Genomic DNA, 25,797 nt, shown 5'->3' on the forward strand with positions numbered 1-25,797 from the left:
GCCTCATCGCCTGCCCCGCTCAGGATCCAGCGTCTGGTCCCAGACGGCCTGGGAAGGCCGTCCCCGGGGCGCTAACATTCCCCAGGACCCCAGCACACAACCCCACCAGTAGCAGACGCCACAGCGGCCCGGGCGGCTCGGAGCCCGCCGTGCCAAGCGCCGGCCACCGGCGGCCCGGACAGCAGGCGGCCGGACAGCCGCCCCGCGCCGGAAGAAGCCCGTTCTGGGAGGCGGCGCTGCACGCGGGGACCCGTAGTTCGCGGCCCGACCTCGGCCCAGGCGGCCTCTCCGGTCCCTTCAGCCCCAGTGCAGGCGGCGCCGACGCCCCGACGCCCCGACGCGAGCCGCACGGGCCCGAGGAGAAGACGCCCTCCAGCCTCCCAGGTGTGAATCTCGGCTGGGACAGTTCGGAGCCCCCGGCTCCGCAAGAAGTGCAGCCGGGGCGACGGCGCGGCCTCGCGAGAGCCCAGCCGGGAACCACACCCCCGGGGCTGGGACTCCGGCTTGGACTCGCTTCCCAACGCTTGAATGCGATTGGGCCGCTCCGTCATGTGACCAGGAGCCCCGCGCCTGATTGGCTGCCGCCTAGGACGGCGGTTACCGGGGCGACGGAGCGGGCGGACACCCCGGCTGGTGGGATCGTGGGTCCCGCGGGGCAGGTGGGACCGCGGCCGGCTCGCTCTCCCTTCGGGGCCGCGCGCCCCCTCGGCTGCGCTCGGCGCCGGGGCGCGGCCCGCAGATGGGAGCCCGGGGCGCCCAAGATGCGGGAGCCGGCCAGGGAGCTCTTCCGGGACGCCGCGTTCCCGGCCTCGGACTCCTCGCTCTTCTCCAGCTTCTCCACGCCGCTGGCCCAGTTCCGGGAGGAAATCACGTGGAGGCGGCCCCAGGTGGGGCGAGGGGCGCGCGGGTCTCGCGCCGGGCCTGTCGGGGCTGCCTCCTGCCGGGGTGCGAGCGCGGAGGCCGGGCGGGAGCGGTGGCTGGGGTCGGCCGGGCTGGGCACACAGCGGTCGGCAGGGTCTGCTGCTGCCGCGGCCGCCGCCGCCGCCCTCAGGACTGCGTCCCGGCTCCCTCTCCAGCGCGCTCGGGGTGTGCTGGACCCAAGCTCACGGCCCCACCTGCCAGCGCTCTATTCAGTAAGCGGTTCGAAGTGTTTTCTCAGGCGCAGGTTGAGCCCCGCCTGCCTCCGCTCTGATGGGCTCCTGGTCTGCGTGGCTCTTCTGCCACAAGCGGTCTTGTTCTGCTGCTTGAGTGCGCTACTCTCCTGCTCTTCCGGAGGGGCCAGACCGAGCCTACAAAGCAAAGCCGTTTTGCTCCCAAATTCCTGTTTTGGACTTTGTGCACTTGCTCTTTCAGATGTGAACGTTTTAAGGTGGCAGTTTAGAGGGATGCTCCTGGCTAGTGCTATGTTGATAATCTTTAGAAGTGGTGTATTGGCTGAGTAAGACTGCCCAAGGGGCAGCCCTGCACTCTGAGTGTATATACAGCCTTAGCGGAGACATCTACGTGGCACCAGCTCTGGAACAAAGCCAGACTCGTTTGGCTCTGGCAACAGTTACTTTCCTTGGGCAACACTGTTTGTCATGGAGGTGGCCAGGGCCAAAGAACCTGATCGGCCATGCCAGTGGAATTTGGGTTAAAAAAAGGGTGTTAGGTGCATTAGGAGGCCATTAGACTGTTTTTAGTGGAAGAGTGGTTCAACTAGATTTGTGTTTTTAACTTTTTTGGTGGAGCTACTGGAGGCGGAACGCAGGACTTAGTGCGTGCTCAGCATGCGCTCCACCGCTGAGCTCTACCCTCCCCGCTGGATTTGTTTTAGGAAGCGCCCTCTCACTGCCAGGTGAAATGGATTGTTGGGAAAGAATACAGATGGCTATTGCAGTGATCTTGGCAAAAGACGAAGGGGCTTAGATTAGCGTGACGGCCATTAGGATGGTGCTTTGGAGCAGGTGGATTTGAGAAGTACTTTGAAGAGAGGGTTGATTGGTCTCGGTGACCGACTGGAAGCAGAAGGTGAGGATGAAGGAGAGATCAGGGACGACTTCCGGGTTCCCAGCCTGGGCCCCCGCGTGAACAGTGGTCCTGTGTGACATGCTGGGGAGAACTGGGGGTGGAGGAAGGGTAGGGTGGAAATCTAGGCCTGGGTTTTGGTCTCGCATGTTCAAGCAGAGCTGACAGTAGGCAAGTGGATGTGAGAGTTGGGAGCTCAGGAAGATCTGGGCCAGATGCTGGGCATTGGCTCAGTAACAGATGGCTAACTGTCCAGGGTCTGGAAGAGTATTTGAGGAGAAAGCATGGACAGAGAAGAGAGGGCTTGGAAATGAGCCTTGGGGGACCCCAGGTACCTTAACAGGTAGACTTGAGTAGCAGCAGGCAGTTAGGTGGAAGGAGCCAAAAGTGCATGGAATCATGGAAGCCAGGAGGGGACCGCTGGGGGAGGGGCAGCCACTGCTCCAGTGCTGCAAGCGTTGGGAAAGATGAGGACACAGAGACGACATTGAAAAGAAGCAGCTTGAGGGGCATGACTGGCTCAGCGGGCTGGCCTTGCAAGTGACCAAGTGACCGGAAGGGAGGAAGCAGGGATAGCAGCTGCTTTGAGAAGTTTGTCAGTGAAGGGCCAAGAGGGGAACCGTGCCCACGGATGGTCTCAGAGAAGACAAGACATTCTCTCTTGTGCTCTATGCAGGTGGGATTCTGTGTAGAGGTGGGAGAAGAAGGGAGTTGTGGGAAGAATTCAGGCACATAGGGCAGGAGAGGGGGTCAGGTCAGGTAGCTCCTGAGGAAGCATCGGGTCATGAGGTCACCTGCTTCAGGGGACGTGGGTGTTTTGAGAAAAGGAGGAAGGAGAAGGTGTACACTAGCCTGGCATGTGAATATTGAGCCTTTGAGAGAATTAGTTCAGGGAGCCCACCTGAGACTTGCCGTCATGAACAAGGTGTCTGGAGGGGAGGGGAAGATTCATCCAGAGTCGGGGGGTTAGCCAATTGAGGAATGTGGACGCAGACAGGGACCCCAGAATCTAAGCTGGACACGGGGCTCTGAAGCAGGAGGGGCAGATGGATAATTCCTGCAAGAAGCCAGCTGTTTTGCCGCCTCCCCCCATCCACTTGGACAATGTGGATGACCAGAAAAGCTCCTCCTCAGCTGCCATCACATAGATCCTGTGTTCTTTGTTTTAAAGACTAGCCATCAGGCATGGTGTAATTCTGGACACCTTTTTTTCTTTCAGGAAATCTGTGCCACACCCCGGCTGTTTGCAGATAACCCGCAGGAAGGACAGGTGAAGCAAGGGCTGCTGGGGGACTGCTGGTTCCTGTGCGCCTGCGCCGCCCTGCAGAAAAGCCAGCACCTCCTGGACCAGGTGCCTGCAGCCTCGTGGGTTCCTCCCTGCTCTTTCTCCCTGTCTGCATGCGCAGGAGGGAAGTGGGGACAGCTAACCTCTTGCTCTGCGGGGCTCTGCCGCGACTGCCCAGTGTGGTTAGTGGACAGTGAGAGCCGGGCTGTCAGACCGTGGGCGCTCCGGGCTCAGATGCAGAGACAACCCCCTCCTGCAGGCGTCCAGCCAGGGTGCTTTCTGCCCTGCTCGGCCCTGCGTTCCCATGTAGTCAGCCGTGCAACTGGAATAAAGACAAGCGTGCCAGCCCAGGGAGGGGAAGGGGCAGCTGAGGGATCCTGTGCTCCTGGTGGGGAGTAAGTCTCTGGCTTGTCGGGGTTTTTACAGGGTCTGTATCGGTTGGCAGACGGTGATGAGAACAGTTCCTGATGCTAGGCAGTAGGGCAGGTAGAGACAGCCTCTCGGACACCCTCCTCGCGGTCGTCACGCTTGGCTGGTGCTGAGAGTCACTGATGAGCTCAGCTTCGTTGACACTGGTGACCGGGTCCCGTGCTAATAAGCACGCTGTGGTGCTGGCTGTCATTCTTGCACGCCTTGCCGGCCTTGGCCCTTTCTCACAAATTAGGGCGCTGAAACCACTGTCATCGTCTTGCTAAGGGGCAGAGCCAGGACCAAACGAGGCTGCCTGGGCGCAGAGCCCTCCTGCCTCTCCACACGGGGCCGGGATCGCAGACCCAGCAGTGAACGGCGGTGGGCCGGGCGCTGGCAGAGTTCCTGAGGCCCGGGCTCCAGCAGGGAAGGGGGTGGGTGCTGTGCCCCTGGGGACCTGCCACCTCAGCCACTCAGTCAAGAATGGGGTCACTCAGGCCTGCAAAGTCAAGTTTGCTTAGATTCAGGTCAGGTGCTTGTTTGGGACAGTGGGACGTACTGGTTGACTTTCAGCTTTAGGAGACACTTGGCTCGCTCAGTGTGGTCTTAGCATGTTTAATTGAAAGGTCTGTTGGTCTTCTGTCCAGCGACTGGGTTTTCCATGAGCACTGGCAGCTGGGCGTGGGGTAGGGTGGAGTCCTTTGCACAGCAGCACGGTCCCACTCTGGTCTGGGTGCTTGAAAGCACACTTGATGCCCGTCTCTCACGGCCTCCTTTTGCCTCCCCCCGCACGTGGCAGGTCTTCCCTCCAGGACAGCCGAGCTGGCTCGAGCGGACGTACCGTGGCTCCTTCACCTGTCGAGTTTGGCAGTTTGGACACTGGGTGGAGGTGACCATAGATGACCGTCTGCCTTGTCTTGCAGGGAGACTCTGCTTCTCCCGGTGCCAGAGAGAGGATGTGTTCTGGCTTCCCTTACTGGAGAAGGTCTACGCCAAGTACGAGCGCCAGGGGCCTGGAGGGCCGGGCGGGGTGGGCTCGGGACCCCGGGAGGCACGTCCGCTCCCCCTGGGCTGCCGCACCCTGGTCAGCACCAAGGGTCTGGCGGCCAGTGCTGGGGTGGGGCCAAGCAGTCCAGCAGCAAAACTCTGAGACTTGGCCTGTGGTTTGCCCTCCCCGCTGCCCACTCCTCTCCCTGCCCTCGTTCAGAGTCGGGCGTGAAGTCCAGAGAGAGGGTGTGTGTTTTCTCCTTTCTCTTTCCTTAAACCTGAGCAAGAAAAATGTCTCCACCATTTGTTTGCCACCGCTGAGGACAGGCGGCCTCTCTGCCAGTTGCTGGGGAGGAATGAGGCCACTGAGGTGTCAGTGCTTGTTTGTCATGGCCCCGAGTGAGACCAGGGCCCTCACCTGAGTCTGAACTGAAGAACTTCTCTCAGGACGCACTTACCGTCCTGCTGAAAGAGGCTGGACTGCTAGGCAGGCCTTCGGGCAGAGAAACTGAAAAAGTGAGGGGCCTGCTGGCAGCATCCGTGTGAGTGAGCCCACCGTCCCACACTGCTGTCCGGGCCGTGGGCTTGGTCGTGGGAGCCAGAGGAGTGGGCGGAGGCAGCGGGGTGTACGGGACCCTGTGCATCACCCACTGGGGGCGAGATTGTGTCTGGACTTGGTGAGGACAAGGTGGGAGTGAAGGGGGAGGAAGGAGAAGCGATTGAAGTAGGTCAGAAGATGGACCGCGGGGGACAGAAGAGGGTCTGGGGGCCCAGGGCCTTCGCCTCACCCGCTCCTGGCTGTCTCCCTAGGGTCCATGGCTCCTATGAGCACCTGTGGGCAGGGCAGGTGGCGGATGCCCTGGTGGACCTAACGGGTGGCCTGGCAGAAAGGTGGAACCTGAAGGACTTGGCGAGAACTAGTGGCCATCAGGACAGGCCCGGGGCCACGGAGTGCCGGACCTGCCGGCAGCTGCTTGGCCTGAAGGACCGCTGTCTGCTAAGCTGCTCGGTGCTCAGCCCCAGAACAGGTGAGGCGGGAGGCCGGTGGCGGTGGGCCTGCGCACCCGCACCCCTCGCCGCCTCCCGCCAGCACACGGGCGTGTGTTACGGTGGTCCTTCCGGGACTCAGTAGAGAATAGGACCCTGTCCTTCGGAGCTGGCGTCTGGGGGTGTGACCATCTCTCCCTGACTGCCCTTCTCCAGAAGGAAGTGTCCCTTTTCTCTTGGCCAGGACTTCCCACTGGGGCGAGGCAGGAGCCCATCTCGGGGTCCCTGGGAGGCAGGTCGCGGGACATCTCCGGCCCGGCTGGTGACCTGGCAGAGGGAGCGCTCGGATCCACTTAGTAACACGTGTGCTCATCGAGCAGCGTGTGCTGAGGAGAGAAGTCACCCAGACTCGACTGCTTCGGGCTTGAGCGCCCTTTCTCAGTGCTTCTCATGAGCACTCGTGTGCTTGATGTTCTGTGTTTACCCCCTTCCTCCACTGCTGTGTAGACGTGGCCGGCACCACGTTTCCTGCGTGTCTGCCTGGTTTTCCTCGCTCCCTCCTCGGTGCCGGGGTTTTAGGGTCTTCCCAGCTTTATGCTGTTGGAAGTAACACTGCGGTGAACGTCTTTGGGCAGAACTGTTTTCCTGTTTAAGATTATTTTCATGATCAGGTTTTTGACCAAAGAACATGAACCTGAAGATAAACTGCCACATGCTGACCGTCACACTGCCTGGTGTGTGCGGGCTGGCACAGCCCTGGTCTGGGTTCCCCGCAGGCAGAGCTCAGGATGGCGTTGGGGAGCACCCTGGGGGTGAGGGGCTGAGGCTCTGACACAGGTGGGGGCTGGCCTGTTTGGCATCAGCTGTCCAGGCTGGGGTAGGGCTAATTCTTGGCACTTCAGGCTCTGGGGGAACCCCTAGGCAGAGATGGAGGTCAGCTGGAGCCCCTCGAAGAGGCAAGGGGCTGGGGACATGGGTGGGACACCCAGAGTGGTGGCTGCAGTGCCTTCCTGAGTAAACCTTTGAAGACATTCCAGGAGTTTCTTGTCTTCTGTCTGGACCACCACCCCAGCTTCCAGGTGGGGCAGCGTCCTCTGCTTGGTGTCTCCACTTCTATGCCCGTTTGTCCCAAGGTCTTTGGCCAGGTGGAGCCCTTTTACACTTCTGGGCCCCTGGGCCTCCCGCTGGTTTCAGGTCAATCCCTGATGTCCCTGGTCTCCCTAGCGGGCCTCCCCGAGAGGAGGTTTCTCTTCTCTCTGGCGTCATTGGCCCACCAGTGACAGTGATGATAGCAGCCTGTGTGAGAACCACCCCCATCCACCAGGCGAGGACCGAGGCCCACAGAAGGAATAGTTGCCGGGACTGGTGGCAACCAAGCCAAAGTCCAGACCCAGGCCCCTGGCTGTGGCTGTACACTTGGTAAGGCCGCTCCCACGCGGGCCTGTCCACAACTGGTCAAGAGAGGAGCCCCTGGTGGCCCTTGGAGATCCAGGGGTCTGTGCGGCCATGGCTGGGTGGGCTGGAGCGGCCCGGGCAAGGAGACAGAGCTGTGTGTCTGCTCACCGTGGGGCCTTCCGGGCCATGACGAGCCGTTCCCACCCAGGTTCCGGGGCGCTGGGGTCATTCCACGCTTTCATTGTCTCTGATCTGCGAGAGCTGCGGGGTCAGGCTGGCCAGAGCATCCTGCTGCTGCGGATCCAGAACCCTTGGGGTCGGCGGTGTTGGCAGGGGCCCTGGAGAGAGGGGTGAGTGTGGGCGCCGTGGGTCACCGTGCTGCTGTTGGGAAGGGGCGTGGGGCCCAGGGCAGCCAGGAGCCGTACTGACCGTGTGTGTGCCTGCTGCCTGTGGCTTGGTCCACAGTCAGAACAGCATTTGGTTGGTCTCCGCGCGGCCCACTGGGCACCTGTTCCTGGGCCCCCACGCTCACAAGGCTGGCCTAGTGCCGGGCACTGGGACTCAGGCCGTGCTGGGGCCTGAGCCTGTCTTGAGGGCACCCACAGAACGGTGGCTGCCCCGCCGGGCTGCAGGTGACAGGCCTGCAGCAGTGTCCCAGCTCAGCTTTGAGTCCTGGCCTGGGACGGCTCCCCCCCGGGGCCTGGGGCTGGGGGCAGGACCGGGCTGCTCCCTCCCCAGCCGGGGCTTTACCTGGGGTGCGGCAGCTCCACCTGGAGCGACGAGGCCAGCGTGCCCCTCGCACCTACCCGGCCTGGTGAGGGCCCTGAGAGAGGGGAGGGGGCCCGAGGCGGCTGGCAGTCCTGCCGCAGGGCCCCTGTGGTCCCCACTGCCCCGCTCCTCGGCGCCAGCTGCCGGCCGCTCTGGGGCGAGAAGCCCCGCTGAAGAGAGGTTCCTTCCAGGGGCGAAGGGTGGAGCCAGGTGGACGCAGCTGACAGGTCCGAGTTGCTGTCCCAGCTCCAGGAAGGGGAGTTCTGGGTGGAGGAGGAGGAGTTCCTGCGGGAGTTTGACGAGGTCACCATCGGCTACCCAGTCACAGAGGCCGGCCACCTGCAGAGCCTCTACTCAGGTGAGGGAGGGCCCTCGTGGGGGCGCAGCGGCCCCGATGGGCTCTGCCTGCTACAGTCGGAGGGCAGGGCCCACGCCCTGTCCCCCTGTGGGGGTGCCGGGGCACGGCTCTGGCCCCACTGGCTTCCTTTCAGGGCGGAGAGATGGTTCTTTTCCCTCCCGTCCGGGTGGAGAGGTAGCCGGGTGCGGGGCTCTTGGTGGTGCTGGCTTCCTGGTGCTGTAGTGGGGTGAGGGCGAGACGGCTGTCCCCGCAGCTGACACGTGTGCTCCTGCCCAGGAAAGGCGCTGTGCCACACTCAGGCGCTGCCTGGGGCCTGGGTCAAGGGCCAGTCGGCAGGAGGCTGCCGGAACAACAGTGGCTTCCCCAGCAACCCCAAGTTCTGGCTGCGGGTCTCAGAGCCGAGCGAGGTGTACGTCGCCCTCCTGCAGAGACGCGGGGCGGATGGGGTGGCCCGGGCCCGGGCACCGGTGGGGGACCCCACGAGCTTCCCCAGCAAGGACTACCAGGCCGTGGGCCTGCACGTCTGGAAGGTAACCGCCCCAGGCCTGGCCCCCGCCCAGTGTGGGGTGGGGACAGGGACGGTGCCAGGAGCCCCACATCCTCCTCCGAGCTGTCCTCCTACAGACCCAGCTCCAACCTGAGTCCATGGGACTTGCTCCCCGCCTTGCCCACTGTGGGTCTGGCCAAAGGAAGGGGAGCAGAAGCAGCCATTGGCACAGCTGGCAGGGGGCACCCAGCTGTAGGCTTTGGGGTGGGAGGGGCTCTTCAGTGAGCAGAGGTGTCAGGAGGGCTGCTGAGGACCCGCCCAGGCGGTCACTTCACCTCCCAGCCTCCCTCAGTCCCCTCCCTACAAAACCTGGTGGTAATGTTCTGGCCTCGTGGAGCTGTCTGAGGATCACCGTGGAGACACCTGTCCTGCTCTCCCCAGGGGACAGGAGGGTGGCTGGCGCAGGACGACACAGCCTGTCCGCTCACCCAGGCGCTTGGCTTTTAATTTTGTACTTCCTGCCGGGGGCTGACAGCCTGTCCCTGTGGGCGCGTGGCCTACAGCGTGTCCCCTTCAAAGGAAGTCCCTAGCAAGCCTTTCGTCCCACAGTCCCCAGCTTGCATTAGCCACATGCCATTTGGGGCACAACCCTGTCTAGATTTGCCTGTTTGCTCCCAGAGCAGGAGGACTTGCAGGCTCACGTCTGGAATAGAGCCACTGACCCTAGGACAGAGCCTGAGTCCACGGGCATTTTCAGCCAACTCCTGAGAGGCTGAGGGAGACCCGCAGGCATGGGTGCTTTGACAAGGACCCCTCTGCTGGGAGCGGGGTGGGGTCTAGGCTCCGGTCTCTGTGGCTTCTGCATGCCGGCCTCCCTCTGCAGGTGGAGAAGCGGCGGGTCAGCCTGCCCAGGGCCCTGTCGGCGCCCCCCGTGGCTGGCACCGTGTGCCATGCGTACGACCGGGAGGTCCACCTCCGCTGTGAGCTCGCCCCGGGCTACTACCTGGCCGTCCCCAGCACCTTCCTGAAGGATGTGCCGGGGCGGTTTCTGCTCCGGGTCTTCTCCAGCGGGAGAGTCTCCCTCAGGTGAGGGGTGGGCAGGGTCTCGGGCTCAGGAGGGGGAGCGCCTGGGCGGTTTCCGCAGGGTTTATGTGCTCACGCCTGTGACGGGGCCGGATGGTGTGCCAGCCGCCTCCTGTGCTTGTCTCTCCGGGCAGTGCCATCAAGCCGGCGGCCCAGAGCCCTGCCCACCGGGAGGCCTCACCCGCGGGTGAGTGGGAGACTGTGCGGCTGCGGGGCTCCTGGAGAGTCGGCCGGACAGCGGGGGGCAGCCGCAACTTTGCCTCCTACCCCACCAACCCCTGCTTCCCGCTGTCGGTGCCTGAGGGCACAGGCCCCCGCTGTGTCCGCATCACTCTGCGCCAGCACTGCCAGGACAGCAAGTGCCACCCCATCGGCTTCCACGTCTTCCAGGCAGGCTCCCCACGCTCCTGGGGCTCGGGGGCGGTGCGGCAGGATGGGGAGAGGGGTGGGGGGTAGGCCCCTCCAGGTCTGTCCGTGTCCTCCGGGCTCAGTGTCTGGGCCAGCTGGGCACAGGCAAGACTCATTTCTAGGTTTTACGGAGTCTGTAGTTCACTGGAGGTCACAGGTCAGCTCAGGCGGCCCCTTGTCCACTTGCCCTGGCTCACAGCAGCTGTGTCCTGAGCTGTCCCCAGAGCTGTGCCTCCAGCCAGGAGTCCCCACTGGGTGCACGGGGAGCAGTTCTCCAGCAGGAGCCTCTCTGAAGTCACGTGAACCCCACCCTCCCCAGGGCCCAAGCCTGGGGGTCTGGGATAAAAGACGGCCTGGGCTCGCGGGAACCAGCAGGAGCGGGGGGGGGGGGGGAGAGGCCCGCATTCAGTGAGACAGTCTGGACGGATGCTGCACCTAGTGAGGGTCTTTAGATTAGAAAGAAAAGACAGAGCTGGGGGCGAGGGGCTCAGAGTGAGGCCGCAGTGGGTCAGCAGTGCGGGGCGGCCTGAATCCTGGACAACAGAAGGGAGGGGTGGCTTCCAGGAACTCCACTGGGAAGTGTGACTTATCTCCAGCCCCACGTGGGCGTGAGCCAGGGGACCCAGGGTCCCCCCACCCTGGCCGGGTGGGGCAGGGAGCTCTTACCCCCAGCTGGCAGGAGGTTGTATGGCGGCTGTGCAAGAGCCAGGGAGTCACAGGTGCCACCCAGAGCGCCTTCCCCGGCCTTGGGCTGCTCTTCCCCTCCTGAATTGCAGGCAGGATGCGCTTAGAAGACCTGTAGTAGGAGAAAGGGGAAGAGGTGAAGTGTCAGAGGTCACAGATTCAGATTCCAGGGTGACTGTGTGGCTCCCCTGCTCCTTCTGGGGGCCCCGCTTCAGGATGGGCTGGTGCACCGGCAGGTGCCCTGAGGAGGCATGGCCGGAGGGTGACCCCATGCTGCGCTGTCACCGGGCCCGCGTGGGGGTGGTCACGCCTAGCCTGGGGTACAGGCAGGGGAGGAGAGGGTTTTCTCTGACTGGGGAGGTTCTGGACCGTTGGGAGGCAGAGCTGCTGTGCCCCCCAACAGCTGAAGGCAGACTCTGGAGCCTCGCTCAACCCCAGGCCGCCCGCGGGGCACCCCGAACCTTCAAAAAATCATGGGTGTCGGGGCCAGTGAGGTGACTCCCAGGACAGGGCTGGGCAGTGGTGACTCTGGTGTCCCCAGGCGTGGGCACTGGTGTTGCGGCCTCAGTGAATGGTGAGCCCAGCTCTGAAGCCTGGCGCGTATGGCGAGACTACACAGGTTGCCCCGGCGTCCCCAGCCCAGGGAGGGAGCAAGGCCCAGGGCTGTGAGGAGGGGAGCGTTCACCGCTGGCCCCCAGTCTGAGCCTGTGCCTCCCCCAGGTTCCTGCAGATGGCGGGGGCCTGGGTGCTCCCTCCCTGCTGCTCCAGGAGCCTCTGCTAAGCTGTGTGCCGCACTGCTACACCCAGGAGGTGAGCCGGCTCTGCCACCTGTCTGCGGGGACCTACAGGATTGTGCCCTCCACCTACCTGCCAGACACAGAGGGGGCTTTCACGGTGACCGTGGAGACCAGGATAGACAGGTGGGCTCCGGGTGTGAGTGTGTGCGCGTGTGTCCGGGGGGCTGTGATCCTCAGCATCTCCCCGGGCTTCTCTCCCCTCCGCCCCCCACACCCCAGCTCTTCCCTGTCCTGGCAGAGCCCAGGGGCCTGTGGGAGGAGAGTGGCACCGTCTACAGAGTGGGTGGGCCTGGAGTGTGGCCACCCTGCCAGATGACCATGGTGTCCTTCCCCACAGGCGCTCCATTCACAGCCAGGAAATGCTGGGGCAGCTTCTCCAGGAGGTACGTGTGGGGCTGTGTGGAGCCCCTCCCAGCAGCCGCCTTGCAGGCTAGACTGTGCCCCGGGGCACGAGGTGCCCTTGTCTCTCCCCACGAGAGCCCCCAGCAGAGCTTCCCAGGGGTCAAGAAGTGGGGGCTACGGTGACAGCCTCTGGAGGGCAGGAGGGGTGCTGCAGCCCAGGGCGGCACTGCCCAGGCCCCGCCATCTCTCCCGCAGGCCTCCTTCATGGCAGTCATGAAGACCTAACGACAGCCACGCGTGGCAGCTCTGCTGACCAGTGACCCACATGCCAGTGCCGCAGCGGCCGGGCCTGAGCAGGGTGGCAGCGTGAGCTTGGGGTCCCGGTGAAGAGCCCCGTCCTGGAGAGCCGCAGCCCGGGGTCCAGCAGGTGCTGCTGGAAGGGCAAGAAAAGCTCGGGGTGGGCCTGCGCGCCGAGACGCGGAAATTCTCCACGCTGTCGCTCCTTGGCCCCGGAGAGGCCTCACAGCAGACGGAAGTATATTGTGATGGATCTTGTTTAAAATTATTTATTTGAAACATTTTTAGGACACAACTTTATAAATAAACATTAGCACTGAGCAGCTTCCATCTGAGTCTGGATTCAGGTAGCTGGGGCCGCGTCAGCCCTCGCCGCGGGGATGGGCGGGGGGCTCCTGCCCGCTGCTCAGACACTGGAGGTGACCAGCTGGCCCGAGTCTCCTCCTGTCTGCACACCCGTCTGCTTCCTGCCACCTGGTCTACCGGCCTGCAGTGCTTGGGCGTGGGGGATGCTGCCACAGGCACCCAGGGGTCTCGAGCTTCCTTGTGGAAGGTACTGGGCACAGGCCTTTGCTCTTGATGTGGCAAGGGACTTCTCGCAGGCCTCCGACCCCTGGTCCCCTGAACCCCTAACCATCTTCTGTGCCGCAGCCCCAGTCTCGGCCCGGTGCGGCTCCTGCCGCCTCTTGCTCCTCCGACCCAGCATCGTGTCGTCACGATTGAGCGTCCTTGCCCCGTGTGACGGCAGAGGTCCTGGGGAAGGCTGCCGGTGTCTGTCCTGCTCCACGCGGGTGAGAGCTGTTCTGACCTCTGACCTAGTCTGTCACGCCCGCACTCCTGTGCCTGAGGCCTGAGTGGTCTGCCCCCCCGGGCTGCCCTCAGTGAGCGGGAGTCGACCTCCAGGAGCCCCTGGTCCTGAGTCAGGTGGAGATGGGATGGGGCCATCACCCCACGCCTTCTGAGCCTCGAGGGGGGCCCTCATCTCCACTCGCCCTTGGCCTTCCTGCCTGGTGTCTCTGACCCCAGGGAGCACGTACCAGCCCCAGTCATGTGCCAGGAGACCAGGAGGGGACGCCATCGCTCTGTGAGCCAGTCCTGCCAAGACTCTACTGTCCACAGCCTGTGTGTGTCCAGCTCTGGTGGGGCCCACAAGGATGCCCAGGGGCCCATGTCAACTCAGAACTCGAATGTCCAGTGGTTCTTGGACATCCCCTCCCTCTCCCTGTGCACAGCCATGGAGTAGAGAGCCTAGTGGGGCAGGTAGGTGGGGGGCGTCTGCCAAGCACACTTGCTGTGGGGAGGGTCCTGCCTCTTGGGGCTGGGCCATCTCTTCAATGGGCCCCAGGCCTGGCTGTCTCCACCCTGCAGCTGAGCTGCTCTGCTAGTGACCAGAGGCCTCCTCACACCTGACCTCCAGCTGCCCGCTCTGTGCCCTTGAGCTCCTCCTGTCCGCATACCTCAACACCCCTGTCCCTTCCCCCAGCACCTTCCAACTCAACTCCAAATTGGACTTAAAAATTGGCCAGGACAGGACCACCGCCTGTGCCAAGGGCCACCATCTCCCTGCCATCAGACAGGCCCCTGTGCCAGTAGGCAGCGAGTGACCAGCTCCAAACCCCATACTATCGACTCCTGGACCAGGGTGGTATCCTGCAGAGGCCGACACTGAAACAAATCTGGGGAGCAAGACGCTCGGGGGAGGAGGAGTCTGGCGCAGCGTATCCAGAGCCCCAAGTGGCGCTCAAATGCTGGGTGTTGACACCCTGCACGGCTCAATCTCCCGGGCAGGGACCCCTCAGGCGTCCTTCGAAGAGGCACCAGAGCTTCATGCATGACAGCGATAAAGTGGCTGTCTGCAACCAGGACCAGGGCCTTTGCTAGGAACCAAGCTTGCCAGCGCCTTGACCTTAGACTTCCAGCTTCCCAAATTATGAGAAGTCAATGTCTGCGGTTTCGCCCCCAGCCTGCAGTGTCTGTCCCGGCAGCCGGAACTCACTAAGACCTGCTGCTCCTGCGTTCCGAGCAGGTGGCCGCGCACGCGCTTCCTTGGAGTGGAATTTCTCTCTCAGCCTCCACTCACGGGCACTTTGCTGCTGCCGCTGCCTTGAAGAGCTCTTTCCCAAGACGGGCTGGAGGAAAGGCCGTCTCAACCCACACGTCCCCACCCAGCCTCAGAGCCGCTCGGCTGTGGCCAGTTAGCCCGGCCCTAGGGGTCAGCAATCACATGCATCTCGGCAGCGTCACCGCCAGCCGGCCGCAGGCAGGACGTCCCTCCCTCTGGGCAGCTGGAGGCTGCCGGTCCCCCTGGGTTGCAGGGAGGCCTCCGGGGGGCGCACTTGAGCAGCATCTCCACGTCTCAGCCCGTCTGTCTTCCCTCCCCACTTGCTTTGTCTTCTGGGCAGAGACAAAGAAAGCCTACGATTTGTCTCACCCATTAGGGTTCGGGCCTGGGCCCTGCAGAGAGCCACCTTCCAAAGGAGGCCCGAAAAGTAAAATGCTGCCAACTGCCCCATCATCATCAGCCTCCTGCCCTGAACTCCAGAAGGCGGGGTGCTGCCAGCTTCTCCCAAGAGCGACCCACCTTCGCTGGGCTGGCCAGCCCCCTCGCCAGGCCGCATCTGGACAGAATCCTGGTCCCTCCCTGGGTGACAGGGAGAGTTTGCTCAGGTCCCTCTCTGGGATCAGGCGGAGAGCAGAGAAGGGAAGGCCAGGCTGTGTGGCCACCGCAGACGGGAAGGCGTCTGCTGCCCGGCTTCCAGGCCGCAGCGAGGGCAGCAGGCCCCGCATGTCTGCTGAGCCCAAGAAACAGCCTGGGTGCTGAGGGGCAGGGCGCCCGCTGCAGGGCGTGGTCCCTTCACAAGAGGCACCTACCGGCTGAGCTACAGGGGCCCTTCCCCGGCCCACTGCAGTAGCCAGGCGGGCCCAGTTCTACTCGGTGCATCTCCTCCTGGCTGGGCCTTCGCAGAGCAGCTTGTGTGCTCTGGACACCAGGGTCCCTGCTGAAAACGTGTCCGGGCTCTGGCCACACTCACAGGGTGTCCCGGGTCCGGGCTCAGGCCACACTCACAAGGTGTCCCATGTCCGGGCTCTGGTCACACTCACAGGGTGTCCTGGGCCCAGACTCTGGCCCTGTGTTTTGCCCTGGAGACCTTGGTCTGCAGTGTCTGCTGGGATGGGGTCAAGCTCGGCTCAGGTCTGCTGACGAGAGCAGAGGGAAGGGGACCTGCTCTCCAGTCTCTTCTAGGGTCTGAGCCCACCCAGCAGGGTGGCCGTGCCCCTCCCACCCCATGGTGGGACTCCTGATGTGTTAGAAGGCTCCTGCCTCAGTCTGTATGCTCCTGTCTGATACCAGCCCCCAAGCCCCGTGAAGGATCCCCCAGGCAGAACGCAAGGCCCCGGCTGGCTCTGGGAGGACCCGGGGCCCCAGGGCAGGCGCACCACTGCCCCAGCCATATATTGACTGACACGGACGGGGGCCTCATCCTGGGCCCTGCCTGACTCCACGGAACCCAGCAGCAGGGTCCAGCCATGCCAAGCTGTGTCCAGGGCCTGGCTGCACCTGGGGTCCCTGTCTTGTGGACCTGCTAATGGGCGAAGGCCGCCTCCCTCCATGCGCTGTGTCCCTGGCCAACCCTGACAGGCGGGTCTGAGTGTGCAGGTGAGAACGCCTCCTTTCCCGGGCTTCCTCAGCAGACTTTGCCCCGAACCACCTGGCTGCGCTTCCTTCTGGTCATCGCTTCCTGCTCCAGGGCAGTGTGCACGGCCTTCTCAGTGGGAGCCGAGTCTGACCTGGTCCTGGCCCCGGGCCTTTTCTCTCCAGGCCCTCCCTCGTCCTGGTCGGCCTTGAGGGCAGCAGAGCGTCTAGGGTGAGTATTGAAGTCCTGGTGCCTTGAAGCCCCATGTTGGGGAGAGAGCCCAGCGGGGCACAGGAGGCAGGATGGGGCCGGAGTGAGCCGGACAGAGCCAGCCAGGCCAGGGCCAAGGCTGTCCGATGCTCCAGGCCCTTTTCTCTCGGCCTCTGTCTCTCTTCATTCGTAAGCATGCCTTGTCAGGGTCCCATGTCTGCCTTGTTGCTTTGACTGGATTTCCCCACTAATGTTTAACGGAAGTGACCTAGCTTTTGCTGCCTTGAAATGAATGGAGGAGCCCTTTGTTCCTGGGACCTTGGGTTTTTGACCCCAACATGTGGCCTGGGACATGGGTCTTTTCTAGTTTTGAGGACAGGCTTTGAGTGGCAGGCTGGGCCTGCAGTCCCCAGGAGCTGTCAGCTCTGCAGCTCTGAGGCCCCATCCGGCCCCAGGGGCTTCCTCCTTTGCCTTGTTAATGTAGTGCCTTGTAGTGATTGCTGTTCCAGTGTTAAAATATCCCTCATAACCCTGCGCTGTGTGTCCACGCTGGATTACTGGCTCCATACCTTGCTGGATTCAGTTAGCTAAGTTCATCAAGGACTTTGCATCTATGGTCACGCATGGTGTTGACCTATAGGTTTCCTGTAGTAATGAGTTTGTCTAGTTTTGGTCTGAGGGCAAAGCGTGTCTTCAAAAATGAGTAGGGAAAGGTTCCTCCTTATTTCTTTTCAGAGTATGTTTAAGATTGGTATTATTTCATTCTTAAATGTTTGGTAGAACTCCCCAGCAACACCATCTACGTCAGGAGTCTTCTTTGTGGAAAGGTCTTTAATTATGAACTCAACAACATTCATAGACACAGGCTATTCAAATCTGATGTTCCTTGTGTGAATTTTGGCAAGTTATGACTTTTGAGACCTTTGTGTATTTCGACTGAGTTGTCCGATGTCTTTGCATAAATTTATTAATAATGTCCCTTTGTACTCCAATGTCTGTAGGCTCTAACTGCTATGTTTTCAGTCCCGATACTAGTATTTGTGGATTTTTCTCTTGATCCGTTTAGCCAGAGGTTTATCAACTGCACTGATCATTTCAAAGAACCAGGTTTCATTTTACTGATTTTTCCCTGTTGTCGTTTTCCTACGACATTAAATTTTCTCTCGTTTCCTTCCAACCACTTCCTTGGGCTTGATTTGCTGTTGTGTGGCCTTCCCAGAGTGGGGCCTCTGGCCAGTGATTTCAGGCCTCTTCTCTTTCCTGAGACAAACACCTGCAGCACACATTTCCCACTAACACTGCGTCAGCTTCGTCTCGCAGATGCTGGTAAGTTGTGTTTCCATGGCCGTGCAGCTCAAGAGACTTCCCAGTTTCCCTTTGATTACTTGTTTGACTCCTGAGTTTATTATGTTGTTTAACTTCCAACTATTTGGGCATTCTTCCGATATCTCGTATCTTTTTGTTGCTGGTTTCTCACTTAGTTGTGTTGTATCTGAGTAACATACTCCGTAGGATTTCAACCGTCTTTCTTGTGCTGAGGCCTGCTGTATGGCCCAGTGTGTGGCCTACTTTGGAGACCGTTCACATGTGCACTTGAAAAGAATGTGTGCTTGCTCTTGTTACACGTGCTGCTCTGCAAGCATCAGTGCGGGCAGCGGCTTGGTGATGTTCAAGTCTACCCTTGCTAAGCTCTTAGTCACTGGGAGGGGGGTCAGAACAGCCTGCCAGAGCCGCGAGTCTGTCTAATCACTTCCGAGTTAGCCCTTTCATTGTATGAAATGTCCCTTGCGTCTCCGGTGCAGCTCCCCGTGCTGAAGTCCGCTTTGACATTAATACCCCATCCAGCTTCGCCATGACTGGTGTTTTCATTTTATATCTTTTTACATTCTTTCACTTTGTTTTCACTTTTCACTTTTAACCTGTCTTTATGTTTAAAGTGTGTGTCATTTAGACAGCATATTGTCACTTCCTGCTTTTGTAATCCAGTTTGACAGTCTTTGACTTTTGATCGGAGTATTTAGGCCAATTACGTTTAGTGTGGTTAGTGACAGGGTCGGGTTAGATCTGCCACCTTCCTACTGCTTCCTATCTGTCTCTTTGTCCCTTTCTCGTCCCTCTTTTGGATTAATTGAGTCTTTTGTTTTATACTCCATTTATCTCCTCTGTTGGCTTATTTATTTAAAAAGCCTCTTTGTTTTACTTGTTCAATGGTTGCTGTTGGGTTTACAATATACATATTTAACTTATTGATGACTGGATGTAGGAGAAGGGGGGAAACTGTGGCCTGGGCAACAAGCGGGATCATTCTCTGAGATGGGGGACTTTGAAGGATGATTACAGTGCAGGTGGTGGGTGGTGGTGAAGGGGCTTGATCATGTGGTCAGTTCTGGTCAAGTGCACTTAAAATGCACGTTAGATGTCCGAGAGAAGGTGCCTGGCGGGGAGTCCCATGTGTGGTCCAGAGGTCTGGGCTGAAGCGGCCACTGGGGTCATGGGCACAGGGGTGATTCTTAGGTCAGCAGGACTGGTTGAGTCTGGTATAAAGAGTGTGATGGGGCAAGAAAGGGCCCAGGACCAAGCCCCAGTGGACGCCAAGTTTGGGCCCTGCATGGAGAACAACAAGGGTGTGCGAGGAGAGGCCAGAGAGGAAGGGGCGAAATGGGGCAAGTGCCACGTCTCAGAGCCAGAAAGGCAGCGGCCCAGCGGCCGCCCCCAGATGCTGCCACCAAGGGCTTCTGCATCTGCCACCAAGAGTGCAAGGGGGCCTTGAAGACCCCCTGAGGCCCTCCCCCTTCCCTGTGCACACGCGCCTGGCGTGCATTTAGACCTCGTCAACGTTTCACTGAAACACTTAAAAACAAAGAGCTAGGGACGGTTCAGCTCTGACAAAAGCTGCTGGGGAGTGGAGTAAGGCGAAGCCTGTCAGATGCCCGCTGGGTTCTGCGACTCAGTGGCCGAAGGGCCCTCAGGGGGAGACGTGTCTGTGGGCTGGCTGCGTGGGACCTGGGTCCCAGTGGTGGAGCACCAAGGGTTGGGGGGGAGCAGACACCGTGTGTGAGGCCATCTTTCCAGAGAGTGTGTGGGACCAGAGCCATCGCATGGTCCTCTAGCCGGGCTCTGCAGGGGCAGTCAGCCAAATCCAGGGCCAGGCTTCTCCAGGGGGTGGGAGGGCAGGGCCAGCAGGGTCGGGCATTTCAGGACCAGGGTCAACAAGGGGGGCTTCCCGTGAGTCAAGCTCTGGGAGCTGCTCTTGCAGCTAACCCCCCAACCCCTCCGCTGCCCAAGGCAGATTCCCCAGTCCCCACCCTCTCCTGGGACGTTATCTAAACAGTACCAGACCCCGGCTTTCTGCAGCCCTGCAACCTGACCGATCTGCCTCAATCAGTGTCGACTTCCTGGAAGAGCAGGCCCATCACGACGGAAGCTGTGCGGACTGTCCCTGACTTAGAGCAGGAGACTGGCCCGCTCGGCTCGGGACCAGCCAGAGAGGTCTCAGCAAACAGTGGGAAGCAGTGAGCAGATGGAGATGGGGCGGCGAGCCTGCCGCGAGGGACCCAGGACAGGCAGGTGGCGGAGGTGAGGGGTGAGAGCAGAGGTCGGTGGCCCAGGTGAGGGTAGGGTCCATGAAACAGCCCTGAACTCTGTTTGTGTGCACGTGTGTGTGTGTGTTTGTGCCTATGCATGTTTCTGGAAAAAGACTCTTTGGGTTTTTTAAGTGAACAAGCACAACGTGAAAAATCAAGCCTTGCTCCCTGACCCCTCACGTGGGCCTTGGCCTGGCGCTGCCCCTCACCTTGCCCTCACCCACTCCAGGCCGGCCCTAACCGCAGCCGCAGAGGGACCACCCCCTCCCACTCCCCCTTCCCATCGCGCCCACACCCCTGCCATCCGCCGTCCCCACACACCCGTGGCCCTCTTCCCCCACAGTCCCTGCCATCGGAGGGCCAGCTCGGGGCCAGGCTGCTCCGCCCCTGCCCCTTTGGTACCAGGTGCTCGCTCTCAACATCGTGCCGGGAAGGAGCCTGCCAGGGCATTCCAGCTCTCTCCTCCAGGGGCTCCTGGTGTCCCCGAGCCATCCCTGCCCTTCCTGGACTGTGGTTTCCCATCTGTGCAGTGGCGCTGGGGGCTGGGTGTGCAGAGGCTGGCACCCGAGTGGGCGGTGGAGGCAGCCCAGCCCCCAGTTTTGAGGACACCCTTGCTTTCCAGGCAGAGCAGAGGGCCCTGAACTCCCAGGTTCCTTCTACCTCCACATGCAGTGAGTGTTGCTTCCCAAGTGATGGGTGTTTCCCCGTGGTCCAGTCTTTGCGGGTGAGGCCCAGTGGGGAAGAGCCAAGCGGGAGCACGCTGGGCCTGGGACCTCTGTCCCCCTAGCTCAGGCTGCCTCCCACCCAAGAGCCCTCCCATAGATGTAGGTCAGCAGAGGGGTGTGTGTGTGCACGTGCGTATACGTGCACACATGTATGCTAATAGTGTAGATCTGTACATGTGCTTGCACGCCTTTCTCTCCCTCTGGCATGAAGTGAATAAAAGCTGGATGGTGCACTTTGGCTCAGCTCCTAACCTTGGCACCAGCAGCTGAGTGGGATCCAGACCCAGGGAGCACCCTCCGCTGCCCGACTGTCGTCCAGTCTCCTCCCCCTCCTCTCCTGACTCCTGGCTTGGGTGCCTGGCCCTGTAGAGTGGCCCCCGGCCCGGGTGTGGGGGTGTCCCTGACTATGCTCTGTGCTTGCTCCTGCTCCGGTTTCAGGTGGCGGCCTCTGGACGCTCATCAGATTCCGGTGTGACGTCTGGTTCTGGCGAGACCACTTCAGGAAGTGGCTGGTTTTGTTTTTTCTCTAAGTATAATTGCAAATTCATGGATGTAAACGTTTTTTGTGTTTCAACTTGAAGTTATTCTCCTGTGGATTTTAAATCAGCCCATCTCTGGTCCCCAGGAGCAAGCTTGCGTTGACTCTTACGTCCCTCTGTCGGCGGCCTGTGGTCTCGAGCTGCTTGGCTCTCTGGTGTGAAAAGCCGTTCTGGGCACATCCTACGTGGTTCCTAACCCAGACCTGAAAGCCCCCACTGCTCTCTGTAGCCTCTTCCTCTTCGTGAGAAAGCACAGCTGGAGACCACAGCCTGGGTGTCGGAGGTGTGGGACGTGGGCCTTGTCGGTGGGCAGAACCAAAAGCTTTATTTTCAAGGTAAAACACAGCACAAGTCCTCGCCGGTGCTTCTCACTGAAACCCAGACCTGCTTGGTCTTCACTTAACCGTGTCGCTAACACGCCTGCATGGTTCCGCTGCTGGGGTTACTGGGTCAAAGGGCAGTACGTGTCTGATTTTGCTGGATCTTGCCAAATGTCCCTTCAAGGGCAGGGAGGGGGGTGTGGTTGTGCCATGTGGAATATCAGTGGGTGACATCTGAGGCTGTCTCCCTCAAGCACTGTGGCCAAGCTCCTGGACCTGGTCCAACTGACGGGAGAAATCACACTGCAGAGCACTTTAAATTTGTGGTTCTCTTTTTGAGTCATGGGGTGTCTTTCCTGTCTTTAACGAGCAACTTACATCTCCTTTTCAGGGAACTGTCTGTTCCTATCAGTTGGCCTTTTGCCCGAGCTGCAGAGGAAATGTCTTGGAAGGCCAACAGCCTGGGGAGGGCATGGTAACCCTCAGCAGAGCACTTCTCAGGGGAAGTTGAAGTTGAGGACCGCCCGCCTTGGTGTCTCTCAGGCTGCTGGTGAAGCGGCCACTCCTTGGGCCCAGCAGACCGACTGGCTCAGATCAGCCAGAGCCGAGGGGAGGGGAAGGGGAGGGAAAATCCCCTTTCAAGGGCGACGCCCTCTCCTGTTCTGAATACACCTGCTGGACATCACAGTTGATTTTAAAGCAAGGATGAGATGCTCTGGGCACATACTTGGCTCCCATGAGGGTCCCCTCTGCCAGGCAGGTGACTCAGCCTAAGGTCCAGCCAGAGAGTCGGGATCAGGAGGAGGCACGCAGGGTGATGGCTGCCTGGAGGAGGAGGCAGGAGGAGGCAGGAGGAGGGAGGAGGAGGGAGCGGTAGGGCGCCCAGTGGGCTGGGGTGGGTGTCTCTGCTCTGCTGGGAAGGGAGGCCCGAGACCACCACGGTGGGCAGCCGGCGGTTGGAGGGTCGGGCAGGAAGTGTCTCCAGGAGGGGACCTGGCAGCCAGCCTTCCAGTCAGAGAAGCCTCAGGCAGAGAAAGGGGAAGGAGGCCCTGGAGGAGCAGGAAACTGCGGCCACACCAGCACCAGGGCCTGGGCGGGAGGGAGGGCTCCGTGCAGGAGGCAGCAGAGCCGTGGCCCCCCAGCGGGGGGGGGGCGCCCAGGAGGCCGGGGGAGCTGTCCAGGGCTGAAGGAGCATCGCCTGCCCTCCGCCCAGCCCGCCTCCTCCAGCCCTGCACAGCGGAGCCGTCCACCTCTGGGGTCCGCCTGCCCCAGGAGCCTCAGGCTGGGGGCCACAGCGCTGCCTCAGGAGGAGGAGGCCAGCTGTCGCAGGAGGACTTCTGCCCCTGTGCAGGGTCCCCGGGTGTCCGAGGGCAGGGCTGTGCTGACTGGGAGGAGATGGGAGTGGGGGCCGGGAAGGCGGCGCCCTGGGCGCTCCCCTGCTGGCCTGTGTCAGATCTGTGGGGTGTGGGCAGGGCCGGGCCGGGACACCTGTCCGCCCTGGGCCTGCCTGCTGCTCCACGACCTGACCCAGGACGCACCCTGGGGAGCAGTCCAGACAGGCCAGCAGCACTTCGGGGCCCCTCAGGACCCCCTGGAAGCCCTCGCAGTCCCCTAGTGCACTTGTTGTCCTGTGGTGGCTCCTCCCTCCCGGCACAGGCCACATTGCTGGGAAAGGGCCAGACGCGCCGGCGGGCAGGGCCCTCTGTCAGACGCTGGGCTGTCCTGAGCGAAGGGCTGCAGGAGGGGCCCCAGAAAAGTGGCTGCGGCCGGGTTTGTCTTGGGGCACAAGGATGGTCACAGTGGGGGCGCGGGGGAGAGACAGGCAGTCCAGGCGCAGGGGCCCCAGAATGGCCTGCCACCCTGGGGCCCCAGGCCAGAGTGCACGGCCCGGACACATGGCCTCTGCGCATCGGGACTCTGGCGTGTGCCGGTGGTCACGGGCGGAGTGACAGCTCCAGAGCCTGGAGGCCGTCTGATCAGAGGACCGAGGGCTTTGCCACCCCAGGTGTGCCGCCAGCTTCTGGAGACGGGGCAGCCATCCTTGGGCGCCCCCTCAACCCCTGCCCCTCCTGCCCCTCCCGCCCCTCCTGCCCCCCGCCACTCAGCCACATTCGCTGAATGAATGATGAATGAACGAATGTGCGAGCGAGCATGGTGAGGCCTCGGAGGCCACGTGGAGGCATTTGTGTGGGGACAGAGGAGGTTTCTGAGGGAGAGAGGTGGCAGCTGCAAGCTTGGTGCTGGAAGGCCTCCTGCAGGAGGCCCCTCGGTGGCCTTGGCGGCACCTGCCGCTGTGCCAGGTGGGGTGGCAGGTGGCCGGTAGGGGGTGGGGGCCGGGGATGGGGTGTTTCTCACAGGAGGGGGCAGAGTGCTGGGCACCCAGTCCCCTGCCCCCTGCCCACATGGGTCAAGGCCTTGGCTCTCCCTGCACTGCACACCACTTCCACGACGCAGTCCCCCTCTGCCGTGCTGGGGGGCAGTGCACGGAGATGAGCCCCAGGTCACACCCGAGGCCTCGCGGTGGTGGCAGGGTGAGAGCTGGGCCTGGGACAGAGCAGGTCCTGGTTGAGGGCACCTCGAGCCAGAGAGCTGGACCCGCACAGCCAGCCCCTCCCCGTCCGCGCCCCCGCTGCCTGGCCACCACTTCTGCCCGCCTAATGCAAACCCTTCCATGGCCACACAAGTGCTTCTCTATTTTTATATATTTTTTATTATGGAAAATTGCAAATATGTACCAAAGCAGGGCGTCTAGCACAGAGAACGCCATGTCTCCTGCTGCGCCATGGTCAGCTCCCCCAACTCCTGTTTCACTGGCAGCCCTCACCCTGCAGGGTCTTCCATGCCACCTCGCCCGAGGACACTGGCGTGTGGGCTTCCAGCAGACGAGAGCCTGTTGAGACCAGCCATAGTGCCACCTGGCACCCAAGGAGCGAGGGCTGATTCCTGACCTGGTCCCCGTGCTGGCCAGCCCCCTGTCGTCCACAGGAGGAAGCCTTTCCCAGGTGGCTCTGTGGTGGGGGACCGCCTCTCTGTCCCTCTGGGCTGCAGCTCCCACCGCTGGGTCCCCTGCGGGGCTGAGAGGCTCGGGGCGGAGCTGATGGCCTGGGCTTATCCAACTGCCCCTTCGAGAGGTAGGAAGGACAAGGGAGGGGGCCACGGGCCCAGCAAAGAGAGGGCTCCCTGGAGGCAGAGCAGCTGCAGGGTGGGGTGACAGGGCAGCCTGGCCAAGAAGGGGTCCTGTCCCCTGCCTCTCCCTCCCTTCCTCTGGGGAGCTGAGGCCAGTCTGACCGCTCAGGTGAGCCCCAGGCCCAGGGCCTCTGGGGGAGAAGCGGCCCTCCCAGGGTGAACCGTGTGGAGGTGGGTGTAGGTTTGAGGTGGAGCTCAAGGGTGTTTCCTCACGATGGGCCTGTGAGGTTTTCCTGTGAGGTGGGAGGGACAGGGGCCTGTGAAGAGTGAGCAGGAGCTGGCGTGTGGAGGAGGCTGGAGGGGCTGGGGGACTGTGAGAGAAGGACCTGGAGGCCAAGAGCCAGCCAGCGGGCACAGGGCAGGGCTGCCCAGCCAGCAGGGGAGGAAGGCGGGTGGATGCCCTGGGACCCACCCGCACCAGTCACCTCCTCTCCCTGCCCCACAGGGACCTCCCCCTCCCCTCCCCCTCCCCTCCCCCTCCCCTCCCCCTCCCCTCCCCCATAGGTCTCGGTTGTCCCCCTCCCCCTGCAGTGGTGTCCTCGTCATTCCCCCTTCAGTACAGTGACGACAGGGGCAGATAACGGCCCCCTGGCTGGCTTTTGGCCAGACCAGTGGGATGCGGAGGGTTGCTTCCCAGACCTGGACTCTGTGAAGAGGGTCCAGAGAGTGTGGCAGGAGCAGAAGCCCGTGTCCTCAGCTTCCCGGGGTGCCAGCCCAAGGCTGGGCCCAGGCCCAGAGGCCTCTGGTTCCAGGGGTGCCCTGGGTCCCAGCCCCCACCAGGCACTTGGGGCAGGGCTGGCACCAGGGTGAGGCAAGGGAGGCCCTGGCCTCGCACAGTAACTAAGAGCCCCCCAAACTCAGTTGTCAAGGTGGACAGTACTTCACTGCGGTACTGTAATACGGCAGGGGTCACACAAAATCCACGGTGAATCAGCATTTCAGATAAAGGCAAGATGGAGGGACGGGCAGTCCTAGGCTGCAGGCTGCAGGCTGCAGGTCGAAGGCAGACTGGCCCCTGCCCAGCCCCCAGTCAGGCTCTGAAGGCGCCGCAGTGCCGCCACGCAGGGCCAGGGGCTCCCCTCCACCCGCCACTCAGATGGCCACGTCTCCCTGTGGACAGTCAAGCCCCCTTCCCACCCAGCTGCTGCGGGCAGAGGCCTGTGCTGGGGATTGTGAAAGAGAGGTTGTCAGCTCCCTCCCACCCGCCTGCTCCGCCTCCAGCCTCTGCTTCCCAGCTCGAGGCCTTGCCCACAGGCCCTCCCATCTTCCAGGAAGCCCCTCCCCATCTCTGCCTCCTCCCACCTC

At 61.9% G+C, this 25,797-nt stretch overlaps 1 protein-coding gene across 5 annotated transcripts; it reads left to right on the forward strand.

The window, feature by feature from the left end:
• Positions 1–575: 575 nt before the first annotated feature.
• On the forward strand, positions 576–12,621 carry CAPN10 (calpain 10). 5 transcript variants are annotated; one of them, XM_072962001.1, is made up of 12 exons: positions 576–887; positions 3,227–3,358; positions 4,500–4,696; positions 5,498–5,715; positions 7,278–7,419; positions 8,029–8,195; positions 8,472–8,725; positions 9,566–9,768; positions 9,900–10,155; positions 11,578–11,777; positions 11,992–12,037; positions 12,252–12,621. In XM_072962001.1, exons 1-12 carry the CDS (start codon positions 762–764, stop codon positions 12,279–12,281), a joined length of 1,971 nt encoding a protein of 656 aa, XP_072818102.1. In that variant the 5' UTR covers positions 576–761; the 3' UTR covers positions 12,282–12,621. The 5 variants fall into 5 exon arrangements, with proteins under 5 accessions (XP_072818102.1, XP_072818100.1, XP_072818099.1 ...); XM_072961999.1 differs by having other exon boundaries at positions 596–887; positions 9,871–9,952; XM_072961998.1 differs by having other exon boundaries at positions 596–887; positions 9,900–9,952.
• Positions 12,622–25,797: the final 13,176 nt, after the last annotated feature.

This window comes from Vicugna pacos, chromosome 5, assembly GCF_048564905.1.
Source record: "Vicugna pacos chromosome 5, VicPac4, whole genome shotgun sequence".
NCBI lineage: Eukaryota > Metazoa > Chordata > Mammalia > Artiodactyla > Camelidae > Vicugna > Vicugna pacos.